At 41.1% G+C, this 16,942-nt stretch overlaps 1 protein-coding gene across 7 annotated transcripts in view; it reads left to right on the forward strand.

The window, feature by feature from the left end:
* PLXDC2 (plexin domain containing 2) overlaps nucleotides 1-16,942 on the forward strand; it is a 326,726-nt gene that overhangs the window by 134,961 nt on the left and 174,823 nt on the right. For 4 of the 7 annotated variants that reach the window (XM_061586483.1, XM_061586486.1, XM_061586487.1 and 1 more), the window contains exon 2: nucleotides 6,886-7,097. The exons of 1 other annotated variant lie outside the window; for it this stretch is intronic. In XM_061586483.1, the coding sequence (XP_061442467.1) occupies nucleotides 6,886-7,097 (212 nt within the window). Of the gene's footprint in view, nucleotides 1-470; nucleotides 557-6,612; nucleotides 6,639-6,885; nucleotides 7,098-16,942 lie in introns of those variants that run through there. 2 more of the 7 variants (XM_061586484.1, XM_061586488.1) reach the window with 2 other exon arrangements.

Genomic DNA, 16,942 nt, shown 5'->3' on the forward strand with positions numbered 1-16,942 from the left:
TTTTTAGCTAAGAAAAAAGGCCAAAAAAAAGATGGGGCATGTGAGAAGTGTATGCAATTATGCAAGGTGTGGAGAAAGTGGGTAGAGATTAGGGTTGCCAGGCTCAGGGCCTGAGACTGATCCTGTATCTTTAGGAGAAGAGAAAGTCAGCCAAGTGCAGGTGTTCTTACAACTCTGTAATGGGAAAAACCACAAGGTAGAATTCTCCCTTCCCTCTGCACAACTTTTAAAGATACAGAAGACGTCTTGGAGGCCGGGCCTGGCAACCAAGAGGTCTTCTGTATCTTTAAAAGTTGTGCAGAGGGGAGAATTCTACCTTGTGGTTTTTCTCATTACAGAGTTGCAAGAACACGTGCACTTTCTCTTCTCCTAAAGATACAGGATAAGTCTCAGGCCCTGAACCTGGCAACCCTAGTAGAGATGCAGGACAGATAAAAGGAAGTCCTTCACAGCATGTATTTAAACTGTGGAATTTGCTGCCGTAAGATGTAGTGATAGCCACCAATGTGGACAGCTTTAAGAGGAGATGGCTATATACTACCTCCAGTATCAGCAAGTATGGATTTGAATATCAATTGCGAGGGAGCTCATGTGGGATAGTGCTACTGCATACATGTCCTGCTTATGGGCTTCCCATAGGCCATAGGTGGCAAATTTGTGGCCTTTCAGATATTGTTGTAATCCAGCTCCCATCAGCCCCAGCCAGCTGGCCAATGGGCAGGGCTGATGGGAGTTGTAACCTAACATCATCTGGAGAATACCATGTTGGCTACCCCATGGACAAATGGTTGGCCACTCTGAGTACTGAATGCTGGACTTGATAGGTCTTTGGCCTGTTCCAGCAGGTCTCTCATGGAACAATGGCCTGGCTCAGCATCAAACAGCTTCCTAGATTTGTATATGACATTTTCCTCCCTATGCCTGACCTTCCATATTCATATTAAGGACAATGTCATTTGAAAAGTGGGTTCAAGGGATTCATAAATGTGACATGATTGGCAGGTAAAGCACTTCTGAGAGTAGCAGCGTGCTAATTGTAGATTGTCTTACATGCTGATTGCTTCTTAGCGTTTGCACAATGCTCAGATGCACAAGAGTAGGTCGTACATGATTGTGACACATGGTTTCCATGAAATTCCCTACATGGAAGTGCTTTCCATGTACGACTGCCGCCAAAGGCCACTTGAAGTAACCATTGTAAATATTGGTCCTAAACCATTTGTGTGCTAAGACACTGGAGCTGCATGTGCAGAGACCTGCTAGGAAAAGCAGCCATTAAGGTAATATGCTTTTTAGTTGCAAAGGAACGCAGCTTTTCACTTCTCTTCCTAAGAAACTATCAGTTCCACTGCTGATTCTGCTACCACATGAAACTCCATTTGCAGTTACAGTAAGCTCTTCTAGTTAGGAATATACATGTGAGAACTTGTTTTCTATGCAGGCATGGCCCCCTGATGGATGAGGGCAAATTGGTTTCAAAGGCTGAATTCTATTTAATTCCAAATTTAAACTATACGTAGTATTAGATGCAGACTTTGGAATGGATAACACTGAAAAACAAATTAAGGATCTGTTTTCAGCTTAATCTAGTAAAATGGAATCTGGTTCATCTACTTTCACAATTGTTTTTTCCTTTTTCAGGTTTTTTCCCCAGGAAGTAACTTGGCACAAATGTCTCTGTGGCAGGATTAGGCCTGGCTGGTAGCTATTCTTTTTCCTTAATTGCAGTTTCCTTCTACCCACCCCCCACCCCCACAGTTAAAAGTATTCTTTTCAGACCTGTCTGGGCTGAGTGAATTATCAGACACACACATGCCCGGTGTAGTGCTTCTCATTGATTGCATTGACTGGAGAGGGCTGGATTGATCAACAGCAACCACAAGTGGCCCTGAATGCAGCCAACAAACCATTCATTAATTCTGGCTGATCTCAGTGTTGTAAGAGCTTCCCCTTCCCCTCATGCCACCTTTCTCCAATGTAGAGCAGCAGTCTTCAATTTAAATTCAACATAAGCAAGGAATAAAATTGGGAGCCTAATCACTTTTGCTCCTCATTTTATGCAAACCTCAAGGACAACTGCTAAAGTCATTAGAGCAAAATGCAGGCTTAATTACATGTTCATTATAAACCCCCTTGCTGCTAATCTTGCTCCTTCCAAAACAGTGCTGTGAAATCTTTGCTGGAGAGAACTTCATGGTAGGCTTCCTCTTGTGTGGTAGTGAGTGAAGAATTATAAACAACAAAACCCATGTCCACTGGGCACTGAGCTAAAGCATAGAGAGTTGGAAATGTTATTGCAGTGCTGCCTCTGTCCACATAAAATGGTAGACAAGTTACTACTAATCTGTGCTCTGCGCTCTTATGATTGAACTATATATTAGATGCCCTTGTTGTTTTCCAGCTGAACTGAATGGCATTGCAGTGCTAAGTGAGTGCTAACTCTGAGATCTACAGTGATAACATTCCAAGTCCCTTATAAAATTTCCTGCAAAGTCTAATGTCTTTCTGTCTGCAGAGGTCATTAGCCGCATTCAGCTATCGCTCTGAAGAAACAGAGCAAGTTAATAGTGGGGGGAAGCTAAGACGGTTTTTTTATTTGTTGTAAACCACTTTGATTTTTTTTTAAATGAAATAGTGGTACACAAATATAGTTATAAATAAATAAAATCTGACCCTTTATTTCCATGGCTGTATCCACCTTCCAAAACACTGGCTTTGTTTGGGAGATTTGCACATAAGAGCAGATACAGTGGTTTCTGCAATGCAGATCCAAATCATTTTGCGTATAACTTAAGTATTAATTAGTGCAACAGGCTTATCTGTCCATTGTGCTCCTCCTGTTAAGCCATAAACATCTTTCTAAAAGGTTCTCATGCAGATAGCAACCATTGTTGTGTATTACATGCCCAATTGGCTGAATTGTGTATTGCCTTTCAAATTCAATCACCATTTTTTTGCAGGTCACCCAGTAACAGGAGCAATCAGCAGGGTGGTATTGCACACCTGGCTTCCCAATGCCAAGTGCCACTGCCGCTTACTAAGTGGGAGAGAGGCAAGATGCACGAAGCCCAGCACAGTGCAACCAATCTAACATTCCTGCCACTGTGCCCATGCCATACTGAGTTCCCTGCACTTCACCCTTCTCCCTCTCAGTAAGTGGCAGCGACACTGCATTGGGAAGCCAGGTGTGCAGTGCCGCCCTGCCTGCACCACCCCACCAACTCCTGATGCATAGTAATACTTCCAGATCTGCTGCCTCTTCAGGACTCTTACCTGCAACAGCTAAAGTGGAGTTTTTGTGGCAAGACCAAAAAAGTATGGATGCTCATGGCACCCTCCAAAAAAGCTGCACATTCTTGAATAGGAATGGTTCTGGAAGGTTTTTTTGTTCATTACCAACTTCGATTTGGCTGGTATCCACAACTGTGTGGTATGATCTCTTTTATACAAACAAGCAGAGAGCTTCGGCTATGGGGCGGTATACAAATGTAATAAATAATAATAATAAAAAGCAGAGTAAGTTTACAGATTTTTTCATGTGATACAATGCAAAGATACAGAGGTGCTCCTGGGACTGTCATCATACTGAAAAGTATAAGAGCTATATCACTCCAGGGCACTCCTGTATGCTCTTTTCCAGGGCCGGCTCCAGGAATGCAGGGACCCTTGGGCATTAGCCTGCCCTGGGCCCCTCCGCTCCCCTTCCGCGATCACATGGATCGCAAGACAAGACCTTCCGAGCCACCACCCCCTGCCATACCCCCCTCTTCACCTACCTTTCTCTGCTGTTCATTGCGGCTGCGCGCACTGCGCGTGTAGGGTAGCCATCAATCAAGATGACAGCCAAGGTTTCCGTAAGGGACTGAAGCCTCTGCCGCCATCTTGGTTGATGGCATTCAGCGTGCGCATTGCTGCCATCAACCAAGATGGCAGCAGAAGCTTCAGTCCCTTACAGAAACCTTGGCCATCATCTTGATTGATGGCAACCCTGCGCACAGTGCACACAGCCGCAAAGAACAGCAGAGAAAGGTAGGTGAAGCAGGGGGGATGGCGGGTGGCTTGCAAGGTTTTGTCTTGCGATCCACGACACGGCTTGTGCTGTGGATCACAGAAGGGGAGTGGAGGGCCCCTTATGGGGCCCCCAGGGGCTCCTGTAGCTGCAGGGCCCTCAGGCCAGTGCCCAACCTGGCTGCCCCTTAGAACCGGCCCTGCTCTTTTCCCAGAATCCCCCATTTTGGCCATTTCTTTTTTGTACTTCTGCAAATGCTGGAATTCCCCCAAGCTTGCTGGTGGTGCAAATTGGAGGTGCCATCTGGGCTACATTAACAATGGCACTCACAACCTTAACACTGGAAATAGAGGAAATGATGGGGACATTTAAGATAGGATATGCTGTTGAAGATGAACTTGAGACCAGATACAGCATGGGCATATTTTCACACTGACTATGTAGAACAGCCTTTCCCAAGCAGTGTGCCTTCAGATGCTGTTGGACCACAACTCCCATCAGCCTCAGCCAGCATTGCCAATGGCCAGGAAAGATGGGAACTGTGGTCCAACAACATCTGGAGGCACACTGCTTGGGAAAGGCTGATGCAGAAGGTTGCAAGGAGCTAGGATAAAACCTGCAAAGCACCTTGTCTGGTGATCCCTGTGCAAGAATCCTGAACATTTTAATATCCGATTCTAAAATGCCATCTATATTCTGAACTAAAATAAGTGGTGTATATATAATGATACTTTAGCTATTGTAAGTCACAATTAGGAAAGGTATGTGGCTCAACGGTAGAATCCTAGCTGGCATTTTAAAACTGGTAATATCAAATATATTTTATTCAAAATAACCTTCAGGAAGAAACTTTGAAGCTTCATGAGATGACTAGCAGAAATATCACATGCTAACTAGACAAAATTCTTACTAATAGTATGAAAAACAAGTAAGCGAAGAGTTCCATCTTTTAAATCAAAACTTCAAGCAGTGAGGGATTCTGCTGACTCTATCTTTACCTTCTTGCTTACAAACATGCAGAATTCTTTTTTTATTCTGAAGTTGCCTAACTTCAACCATCTAATAGAATGTCATTCTGCTGCTACAGTGGATCTTTTTTCAAAGGTGTTTTTACCAGCTCCACATCTTCAAATCACATTCTTCCTCCAATGTGAATTTGCCATACAGACATGCTACTACGACAAAGATTTGGAAAGTCGCTTGCATTCCTCTGATCAAGGTTATCTATCACTGGTTCTTTTAATTAATCTCCTGCTGCTTATAATGGATGTATTCACAAAAATGACCTCCAAAAGGCACCCTGTGCTTAAAATCAGCAATAGTTACATTAAGATAAGATTTCTGTTAACGGATTAATATCCACTGTAGCAGCAGAATGATATTCTATTAGATGGTTGAAGTTAGGAAACTTCAGAATAAAAAAAGAATTCTGCATGTTTGTAAGCAAGAAGGTAAAGACAGAGTCAGCAGAATCCCTCACTGCTTGAAGTTTTGATTTAAAAGATGGAACTCTTCGCTTACTTGTTTTTCATACTATTAGTAAGAATTTTGTCTAGTTAGCATGTGATATTTCTGCTAGTCATCTCATGAAGCTTCAAAGTTTCTTCCTGAAGGTTATTTTGAATAAAATATATTTGATATTACCAGTTTTAAAATGCCAGCTAGGATTCTACCGTTGAGCCACATACCTTTCCTAATCTCTCTCTATTAACTCTGTGTTGTGGTTAAATTAATTAATCTTCCAGTCAGCAGCTTGTTGCAATAGTCTACTCTGGATGTGACCAAAGCATGGGGGATAGTTGCAGATTTGTACACACACTCTCCGACACACAAACATATGGCAATAATACTCATAATTTCTTGGTAAAATAGATAAATATTCTCTTGTTGAATAAACTGTAAAGTGCCATGCATGCTTCTGGGCCTGCATCCTGTGTGCTATAGATTATAAGAACATAAGAACATAAGAAGAGCCTGCTGGATCAGGCCAGTGGCCCATCTAGTCCAGCATCCTGTTCTCACAGTGGCCAACCAGGTGCCTGGGGGAAGCCCGCAAGCAGGGCCCAAGTTCAAGAACACTCTCCCCTCCTGAGGTTCCAGCAACTGGTTTTCAGAAGCATGCTGCCTCTGACTAGGGTGGCAGAGCACAGCCATCATGGCTAGTAGCCATTGATAGCCCTGTCCTCCATGAATTTGTCTAATCTTCTTTTAAAGCCATCCCAGCTGGTGGCCATTACTGCATCTTGTGGGAGCAAATTCCATAGTTTAACTATGCTCTGAGTAAAGAAGTACTTCCTTTTGTCCGTCCTGAATCTTCCAACGTTCAGCTTAAATATTAGGTTTAATATTTATACCCTACTTTTCTATTAAAATAATACTCAAAGTGGCTTACTATATAAAACAAACATGCAATACAAAATACTAAAATTACATATTTGGTTTAATAAAATAACAATAATACACTTGCTGCCCCTAGCAGAGCAGATTCTTTGGGATTCCAACCTAGATCCCTTAAAAGACCACCCCATACAGTGTACAGTAACAGTGAAGTCATTCTGCAAGCAGTGGATTCTTATGCCACCAAAATGAAACAAGAGTGAGGTTTCAGTTGCCTCAAGCAAACCCCAAGGTAAGCAGAAATATTAAAAAAAACCTATAAGGTGGCGAATCCAAATCAATTCAGCGATTGTAAAACAGCAGGCGTATTGGCCATGGAATGCTGATTTACTGGGGGACAGAAAACCAGTATGAGAGGGGAAACTTAAAGAGGAAAACTTCATACTGCAACATTTTGTTGCAGGTTCCACTTGTAAATAATAAATATCAAAGGAGTGTTGCTCACTTTAACATTCTTTTTAAATCTCTTTGTCAAATAGGTGCATTTTATGAAATGGTTCAGAGCTTTCCTCGAGTGGAGGAGAATGTTCGTGTGGATTCCTACAGATATAGCCACAGATGGAAACGACATTCTGAGTTTCTCAAGTCAGTTGACACCAACAGAGCCAGCATGGGGCAGGACTCCTCAGAACCTGTGGGCTTCACAGATCTGCTGCTTGATGACACACATGACAACACAACCCAGATTGAGGTAGAGAGTAATTTATCTTCATTTTGTTGCCTTAAGATAACTGCTCAGTGAGCAGGGATGCTAAATATTGTCACCAAGGTTTTGTTGCCTATTAGATAATAACTATTTCATGGTTAAGATAGCCAATAATCCAAGCCTTTTATTTATTTATAGTGCAATCCCATACGTGTATACTCAGAAGTAAGTCCCATTGAGTTCAGTGGGGCTTACTCTCAAGTAAGTGAGTGCTGCAACCTTAGGCAGTTGTTTAGAAATAGTTGATCATTATGTGATAATATTTGGCAGGCCAGTTATACAGCTCTGTACTTGCTAGTGTCTGTAATGGAGATGGGATGCATTGGCCAGTGCCGGTCTGAAAGCATTCCATCGACCTAACAGGCTGGCATTGATTTACATTTATTCTGTATCTGCTAACCGCTGCTTTTACTGATCAGGTTTTTTTTCACTCAGAAAAAATATATAGATATTAGTATTGATAGTTTTAAGGGAAATATTGATATTTTGAAGGAAGTGTCAATATCTTCTTTAAAAATATTGATATTTTGAAGGAAATTTATAATTCTTACAATGTTTTAGAGGCGGCTTTTGCATGAAAATCCGATCCTCGGCAATTCAGAATAAGCAAATTAATGGAAAATCTGATACCAAATCCAAATTAGGAGGAATTCTACCACATCCCTAGTCTGTAACACCTGAAGTAACTCTGAATCACATTTGTGTAGAACAGGTGTGGGGATTCTTAGATCCAAGGGCTGAATACAGCTGTCCAGGCCTCTCTCAAAGGCCGTTAGAACTCTCCCTAGGCGGCGGCCACACCTCTCATTGGCCCTCTTTCACACATGGAAGTGTTTAGTTTTGTTTTTGCCTGGCTGGCTGTGCCCTTGAACTCTGAAAGTGCCTGTTGTTTGTCTGGGTGGAGGATAGAAAAGTGTGTGTGTGTAAACTAGCCTACTGTACCAAGGCAAAATTGACCTTTAATTGTTCCACCCATGTTTGCCTCTGGCTTTACCCACCACTGGAATGTGGCCTCTGGAAGGTTGCCCAGAAGCAAATGTGGCCCTCTCCTGAAAAAGGCTCCCTACCTCTGCTGTAAAGGGATGCTATACACTGATGAGCTTTATGCTCAATAACTTTTTGTGCTAAATCTAGTTTTCTTCTTGCTACTGCTTGTTTCCTAAAGGTTTAACTGCAGAGTAAAGGGACTTGCTAATGCCTCCATGCCTGAGTGGTTTCCATGCTAAATCCTTACTGTAACGTCCATAGCAGTCCACTCTTGATACATCAGGGGGTCCTTAACATACAGCCACAATAGATGTATGTTTCTGCCTGTTCATGAAAACCAGCATTTCTCCCACTTATCAAAAGTCCTGCAAAGGCACATTAATGTTAGTTGCTCCTCTTTTCCACATCTTGTAGTTTATATTTTGGATTATAGTCTCTTATTTATATTTAATGATGTTCCTATTATGAAGTTAAAAAGTAATAAAAAAATTTTCTCCAGCATAATGCAATATACTTTGATATACTACCAAAAGATAGCTATCTTCAATTGTCGGTATCTCTTCACCCATTCCCTTATGTTACCATTTAAAAAATTACATTTTTGACTACTATTAAAACACTGAAAGGAGCAGGTGAAGTTTTATTTACATTAATTTATATGTATTTGCTGAGTGCAAAAATGCTCTCCCCACTTGTAATTCTTGGATGCTTCCTGGGACATATTTATTAATACTTCTGTAGGTACAGGAATACAGGTGTGGGGGAGACAATGGCCTGGGATGATGGAACTTGTAGTTTAGTAATATCTGGAGGGCCAAAGGTTTTCCGTACCTGCTTTAGCGGCCCAATTGATTTCCTATTGCCAAGATGATATAGTTAATAAAGACTGTTTCATGAACTGGCTTCTTATTTGATTGGTCTAGTACACAGTAGAAGTGTACATTTCAGTCAGAATCTTATCCTATAGCTGCTGCACCTCAGAACATCTCAGTGTACAACTGCAATTATTTAAAAAACATATACTAAAGTTTATACATTCTCACAATATTTAAAAAAAATAAATTTGCAATTGATTTTTCAAATTAATCAGAAATAGGCAAGTGAGTGAAGAGGCTAAATGAGTCCTAGGGATGTAATGTAGATTCGACTATTTTGAGCCTGCTTGGAGGACTTTAGTGACCTGTGCCAGCTGATGTCATGAGTGTAACTCAATAGCAGCAAGTTACAAAGAAGGGCTGCTTACCAAATGTGTGAGTTATTGATTATGGCTGTGTTCACATGTAACACCAAACCATGGGTTGTATCCAATACTAGTCATACTCAGAGCAGACTCATTGAAATTAATAAACTTGACTAACATAGGTCCATTAATTTCAATAGGTCTACTCTGAGTAGAATTTAGCTGGCTACTACCCCTTGGTTTGGTCATCCTTGGGCTCATGTGCTTGTGACGCCCTTCCCTGGCTCTCCCTGTCAGGTTCCTACCTGCTCGTGGTTACTGCCTGTCACTAGGCACCACCAGGGACTCCACCAGTCCGGACTGTCCTTTTGTATGGTTTCTCTCCCCGCTCTAGCACAGATCTCAACAGATCCCCCTGCTAGGCAGCACCACCAGTCACGTCCTATAACCAGTATTCCCAGAGACTCTGCCTGAGTCTCTCTATCAGGTTACCTCTGTGACTGAGTGCTTAAGCTGTCCCCAATCCCTTTGTATCAATGCAGATAATTCTGGTTTGCTCTGAATACTTGTGGTGTTATATTATCCCCTTCACCGCTGCCACCATTTGTTACAGTTTCCCTTCAGCCTTGGTATTTACCTTACCCTCCCTTCTGGTCTGTGAAACCCCAGCCAAGGATCAGGCCTTTGGTAAACCAAATATATTTATTAAATAACAAAGATAACAAGATTTCTTTATAGAGGCACTTAGGCATATGGTTTCATCTATCCCTGAGGTACTGGTCTTAGTGTTAATCCGAACTCCACACTCTCCTCACATCCACCAACTCTCCACACAATCTCCTCTCAAAAACCCACCAAAACAACCCACTAACATCCACCGTCCACCCAGATTTAACTGTCATCCTTCCATTTATACCCTCAGCCATTCTAAACACTCAGCCAATCATCCAGCATTCTACTGCCCATTCACTCCCCCCTCCTCTTTCATTCCACTTACCATGTATCTCCTATACAAACAGCACTTACCATATATACACTAATACATGAACATCACAGTGCTCCCTTCTTCCTTCCCTCTCTGACTGCTTGTTTCATGACAAATTGCAGTTTGCTACTACATCCATATTGGGCAAACTCATAATTTGTTTCTATATAAGCTTGGTTTGCAGTGGGTTTCAAGTTCTGATTTACAGGCAAACCATAGTTGGCCTGAATGTAATGGCACACTGTGGTCTGCTATGAACCAGAAATTCATGTAGGGCTGCTCTGGGCCAATGAGGATGTTTTATTAAAGTATGGTTTTGCTTTATGTGCTTCAGTGCAGGGGTTTCAAAGTCCCCTTTTCCTTTCTTCCACTTTCACATCTGAGAGGAGGAGATAAAAATCTATTCTTAATTTTAAACTAACAGACTTTCCTTTTACATCTGAACTCAGGGAACTCCAGTTAGTTTAAACTCTACTTAATATAAAAAAAAACATTATCAAACTGTAGGTTAAGATCCTGGTTTGTTCACTAACTGGAGCTTAAACTAACCAAAGTTCCCCAAGTTCAGATATAATGGGGAACTAGAGCCAGTGTGGTGTTGCAGTTAGAGTGTTGGACAAAAACCTGGGAGACCAGGGTTCAAATCCCCACACAGCCATGAAGCTCACTGCAGGGGCGTCACTACTGGGGTGCGGAGGGTGCAGCCCGCACCTGGGTGTCACCATGAGGGGGGTGAAACCCAGAGCCACCCCGCCCCGTGCCGTTGCCCGGCAAGGCTGCTCCAACTCCTCATCGGAGGCGGGCGGGCAGGCGAGACTGGGAGCAGCGTCGGCGGGGCGAGGAAGGCGTTCCGGCGTTCCCAGGCCTTCTCCGGCTGGGTGCTCCTCTGGCGCGCGCCCTCCCAGGGGCATGGATGGGGTGGCTGACCTCGAGTGTGCACGCACGCAAGCCCAGCCACCTCGTCCATGCCCCTGGGAGGGCGTGCACTGGAGGTCCGCACCCCCCCCGCACTCCCGCTAGTGACGCCGCTGGCTCACTGGGTGATTTTGGGCCAGTCACTGCCTCTCATCCTCAGAGGAAGGTAATGGTAAACCACCTCTGAATACTGCTTACCATGAAAACCCTACTCATACGGTTGCCATATGTCAGGATTGACTTGAAGGCAGTCCATTTCCATTTTTATGGTTAGATTAAAACCAGAAGGGGGAGATTTAATCTTCTTTGCTGAATGCCAGAGACATATATGGTGTGGGGGAACACACAAGCCTGATGCTAGCTGCATCTTATTGCTGCTATGCTAAACCATGGTTTATTATTATATCCAAACTAGCCTCCTAAGTTATAATTGTTATGAGCAATTAAATGAGTTGCATACCAATTCCAAAGGCAGAAATTCCATTGCTTAAAAAGCATTTACTTCTTGTTCTGTGTTAGTAACAGTGCTATAGTTGTCACGATGTATAAAAAAGTAACCACAGTAAAGGCTCTTACTGTATCTGGCTACATATCTTGGTTAGTGAGCAGAGAGATTAACCACGAATCCTGATCTGGGTAGCACACTAAGCCAACCCTTGACCTAGCTGCGCATGGCACAGCAGTAAAAAGGACCAGGGAAGAAAAAAGTCACTGTGAGCTCCTCTCTGGGAATCAGCATGTTCTCGTGGTCTCACTAAGCCATAGTTTGTCTTACCATGTTGTGCTAACAGGCCATTATGCATTTGCAATAGACTGGGGGGTTGCACTGCAGCTTCTGGAGAACTGTAGCAAGAAGAAGAGTGTGGAATTTAATTTCTCTTACTAGTAGGTGTCACTTTCAGATGTGTTCACACCTAAGTCTGCCCTGCCTTGTGCCGTGGAAGCTGGTGGTTCTGATGTCAGTGGGGTTGTGAATCCACTCCAGATTTTAGTCTGAACTGTCAAAGTGCTCAGGATATTGTAGAGTTGGAAAAGAGTAAGAAAATTGCAACCAAAATGATCGAAAGGATGGAGCAACTCCCCTATGAGGAACGGTTACAACATTTAGGACTTTTTAGTTGAGAGAGAAGATTAGTAAGAGGAGACATAATAGAGGTGTATAAAATTATGAAAAGACCACAATGCTGGGAAAAACAGAAGGGAGTAGAAAAAGAGGAAGGCCAAACAAGAGATGGATTGATTCCTTAAAGGAAGCCACAGACCTAAACTTACAAGATCTGAATAGGGTGATTTATAACAGATGCTATTGGAGGTTGCTGATTCATAGGGTCGCCATAAGTTGTAATCGACTTGAAGGCACATAACAACAAACAAGAGAAAGTGGATAAAGTTTTTCTCCCTCTCTCATAACTCTAGAACTTGGGGACATCAAATGAATATGAATGTTGGAAGATTCAGGACAGACAAAAGAAGGTACTTCTTAATACAGTGCATAAACTATGGAATTTGTTCCTCTAAGGAGCATGATAGCTATGTTTAATCTCCACTGTCAGAGGCAGTATGCTTCTGAGTACCAGTTGCTGGAAACCACAGGTAAGGAGGCTGCTGTTGCAATCAGACTGATTGTGGGCCAGGATGCTGGACTAGATAGACCATTGGCCTGATCCAGCAGTCTTTTCTTATGTTATGGGGAATGACTTGTTCAATAATACTCTATTATTTATCCTATACTCATAATCAGGTTCTTGTAGCAAATAGTGTGTTGTACTATAGATTTGTTTCTCATCCAGTACCAAGATTAAGTGTTGGAATTATCTGTGGACAGAGTATTTTACTTGCAGTGGCTTACTGTTCAATAATTAAATGGTAGTGGAAATGGAATCAACTCCAGAGCATAATATGTTACTGATTTGAATAAAATTTCTACATAAATGCGTAGACCATTTGGTAACTGAAAGCAAAGACTTTTCCTGTTGTTACTAGGGGACTGCAGAAAAAAACAAATTTGCCATTTTCTTCTTAGAAAATTATTCTGTTATTGCTAAGGAGTCCCAGGTGCTGTATTAAATTGTTTTCATTCAAGCTTTTAAAGGGTTTATTCCAGAAAATTACCTTGCCATTAAACAGAGAATACAATTTATTCCATGCATAATGAAATCCTCTATGTTCAGGCAAACAGAAAGGGTGTGTGCTTGTGTGTGTGGAGGGAGGAAAATGATTTTTGCATCCTTACTGTAGAGTTAAAACAAGTGTTGAACCCTTTTCAAAGCATGTTGAATTTTCAGATGTTAATCACAAGCAAATGTAAATTACATTTATTTCCAGTATATCCTTCATTTTCCCTTTTCTTTTAAGGTGTTTTTTTATAAATTGGAAAGTGAAAATTTAACCATTCATAAATAAAAAAATAAGTTTGGCATTTGGAGCTGAAAGCTGAATTCCTTTACATATATTTGCAATCCAGCTGATTTTCTTTCTTCCAGTGATGTCATACACTTCTAGGCAGCCGGTGAACTAATATATCACTGTCTTATTTTCTTCTAGACTACCCTCTCCAACACCACTGCCACCCAATTTCATTTATTTAGCTATTATTGAAAAATATGCTTGGTAGGAGGTGTGGATTAGCTGGTATAATTTTATTGTAGCAGGCTTTGCAGAGGATTAGTATAGCAAAAGGGCTTACAAGAACTAGTTTGTAATAATTGTCACAGCTATTTTTATCATGAAATACGATGAAGGAATTTTCAAGATTAACTGATAAGCATTTGTACAATAAGACATACTAATTATTTTAACAAAGAACAAAGCAGTAAGCCAAGAATTCAATTGAACATTAGGAGAAACCTCTGGATAATAAGAGCAGTTTTGCAAGGGAATCTATCTGGGGGGGGTGTCTTTCACTTGCTGGAGATCTTCAAGTAGAAGCTTGACAGATATCTGTTGGGGATGCTTTGACTCTGGATTTCCTGCTATGATTTTAATATCACATGCTTTTCCTTGGATACCCTGCATCAAGCCATATTAACTTTTATTTGACAAATTATATACTGTTTAATTGTAAATAAAACATCTAAGTGGTTTACAAATAATATAAAATATACATAAAAATGGGCAATTTTAATTTTAAAATCAAAGTTAAAAGCATTTTTTTAAAAAAAATCAAAATATGAATAAAATTAATACTTAAGAATGTACATAAGATAAATTTTTTAAAAATGTTAAATTTAAATGTCTGGATAGGTTTTATCAGGTATTTAAACATATATAGTGAGGATGCATGCCTAATGTCAATGGACAGGGAGTTCCTGAAGGTAGGAGCTGCCATACTAAAAGTTTGATTCTTAAGTAGCACTTGTAAAATTGCCAGATCCACAGGTTGAAGTAGTTGAGTGGGCATATATGGTGCAAGGCAATCCTTTAAGTAAACTGGTCCCAAGCTGGCAAGGGCTTTATATAGATTCTGGGCAACTAAATGATGTGTGGCACTTCAGGAAACTGATTGCAGCAACCTTTACATACAAACACTAACTCTTTAAACTTGGCCCAGTAACAAATTGGCAGCCACAGGACAATTCTGAGCAAGGGTTTTATATGTTGATAGGGTCTCATTCCTGTCAGCATCTGTGCTGCAGAATTCTGCACTGGTTGCAGTCTCTAGACCAAGCGCAAAGGAAAGCCCACATAGAGCACCTTTTATATGAACATAAAAGGACCTTCTTTTCCCTCACCTGCATATAAGCTATGCAGAATCATATTCTGACAAGCATTGACACACTTGGTTCTTATGCTTCTTTTAGGAGACCCTTTCACACATCAGTTGTGTCGGATGCTGTCTCCAGCAGTGGGCACACCACTACCCCCTGCACCTTGCTTGTCCATACTGCTCACAGAAGATATGCCGACACATGGACATTTTGAGTGCAGGGTCCATGGCATGCCTGATGCCAGGGTTGGGACTAGCAGTGGGGTCCCAGTCATTGTGTAATTGAATTAAGCCTCCCTTTCACACAACTAATATTTGAAGGGGGCTAAATTTACACAACAAATACACACAAGAAAAAGTGATACCACATTCAGTGAATAGTCCTCCAAAGCATTCCACAACTGTATAAAAAACTGCATTTATGCCACAGAGTGTAGGATAAATGAACTGCTGAAGCTTTCTGCAGTACTCAAATAATTCATCTGGGTCCTGGTCTGTTTCTGAGCTCCCTCCAAGGTCCCATTAAAGTTCTATACGCAGGACCTGCTCAAATTAGTGTGCTGCCTGAGGCGGACCAATAACAATAGGGCTGTGCACAGTCCACAGATTTGTATCTGTGATCTGTGTTCCCTATTCACTCTTCTGGAAAATTTAAAAATGAGTATAACTCCCCCCCCTCCTTTGGGCAGAAGCAGGTTAAATTTGCAGGCACAGGAGCATCTGCAGATCCAGGGCTTTGGTGGGGGAAATAAAAGGGACTGGTTTTCCTCCATAATCCATGCACTACCTAATTTATTAGGCCAGCTAAGTTGAAGGGAAAGCCAGTGTGGTGTAATAGTTAAGGTGTAAGGTCCGCTTCCTATGTTGTGCAGAACGGACCTCCTGATAAGATGATATCTGCAGGAGGCCCTCACATACAGAGCGAAGTGATCGACTGGGTATATAAGGGATAAGATGATATTTTAGTCTTGCCCACATTAAGGACTCTGGGCTTTCTGAAGAGGGGATGAGGGGCATGGAAATCTGCTTTACTCCTTTCCTTTCCAAGGAAAACAGCCAGTCTCTACTTGATAACATGAAAACTGACCAGCCACAGTCACAGTGGAGGAGGAGGTGGTGGTAGCAGTGGTAAAGCCTTTATCAATATTTTCTTTCAAATTATATTTTTTTCAAACTATAGTTTTTCATTTCCCCCCAACAATATTAATATTTATTTCAAAATATTGACATTCTTTCGAAATATCAATATTTTAAAAGAAAATATTGATATAATTTTTCCAAAATACTGAAATTTTCTTTCAAAATATTATTTTGAAAGAAAATATTGATATTTTTAAAAAATATTGATATTTTCTTTCAAAATATCAATATTTCATTTGAACATATGTATATTTTGAAATAAAATACTGATATCAAGTTTTTCAAAAATATTGATATTTTCTTTGAAAATACATATATATTGAAAGAAAATATTGATATGATTTCTTCTAAAATATTGATATTTTCTTTCAAAAATATAACTATTTTCAAAGAAAATATTGCTCTTTTGAAATAAAATATTGATAATGATATTTTTGAGGAGGGATGTCCATGCAAGCCCTGCCCTCCAAAATCCTCATGGGTGTCACCCCACATGAATAAAGGGCACATACTCTGTTATCCCATACTAGGGATGGGTGAATCTGTCAATGTTGGTTTCTCTCTGTTCCTCATTTTTCCAGCCTCAGCTTCAGCTCTCCACATTTTTACATCAGTTTGCTCTTTTTAAAAAAAGTCTGCATGAAAACTCATCAGCAGTTTAATGCAAATTTCTCCTAATATACACATTCTTGGATGAAATTTTGCAAAGCAATTTTCCTTAATGTAATGGATTTTTGTAATTTATACTAATGTGTGTATTTTATGCACACTTTCCCCTAACATATGCATCTTTGTACACATTGCTTGGCTGGGAAACTGCACTGCAAAATTCGGAGAAGTGCGAATTTCGAAGGATGGCTGTGTTTCAGTTTGCGTATTGTTCTCCATAGAGTTCCCTGGGAAAAGGGACTGATTGC

This window comes from Rhineura floridana, chromosome 10 (assembly GCF_030035675.1).
Source record: "Rhineura floridana isolate rRhiFlo1 chromosome 10, rRhiFlo1.hap2, whole genome shotgun sequence".
Lineage (NCBI taxonomy): Eukaryota > Metazoa > Chordata > Lepidosauria > Squamata > Rhineuridae > Rhineura > Rhineura floridana.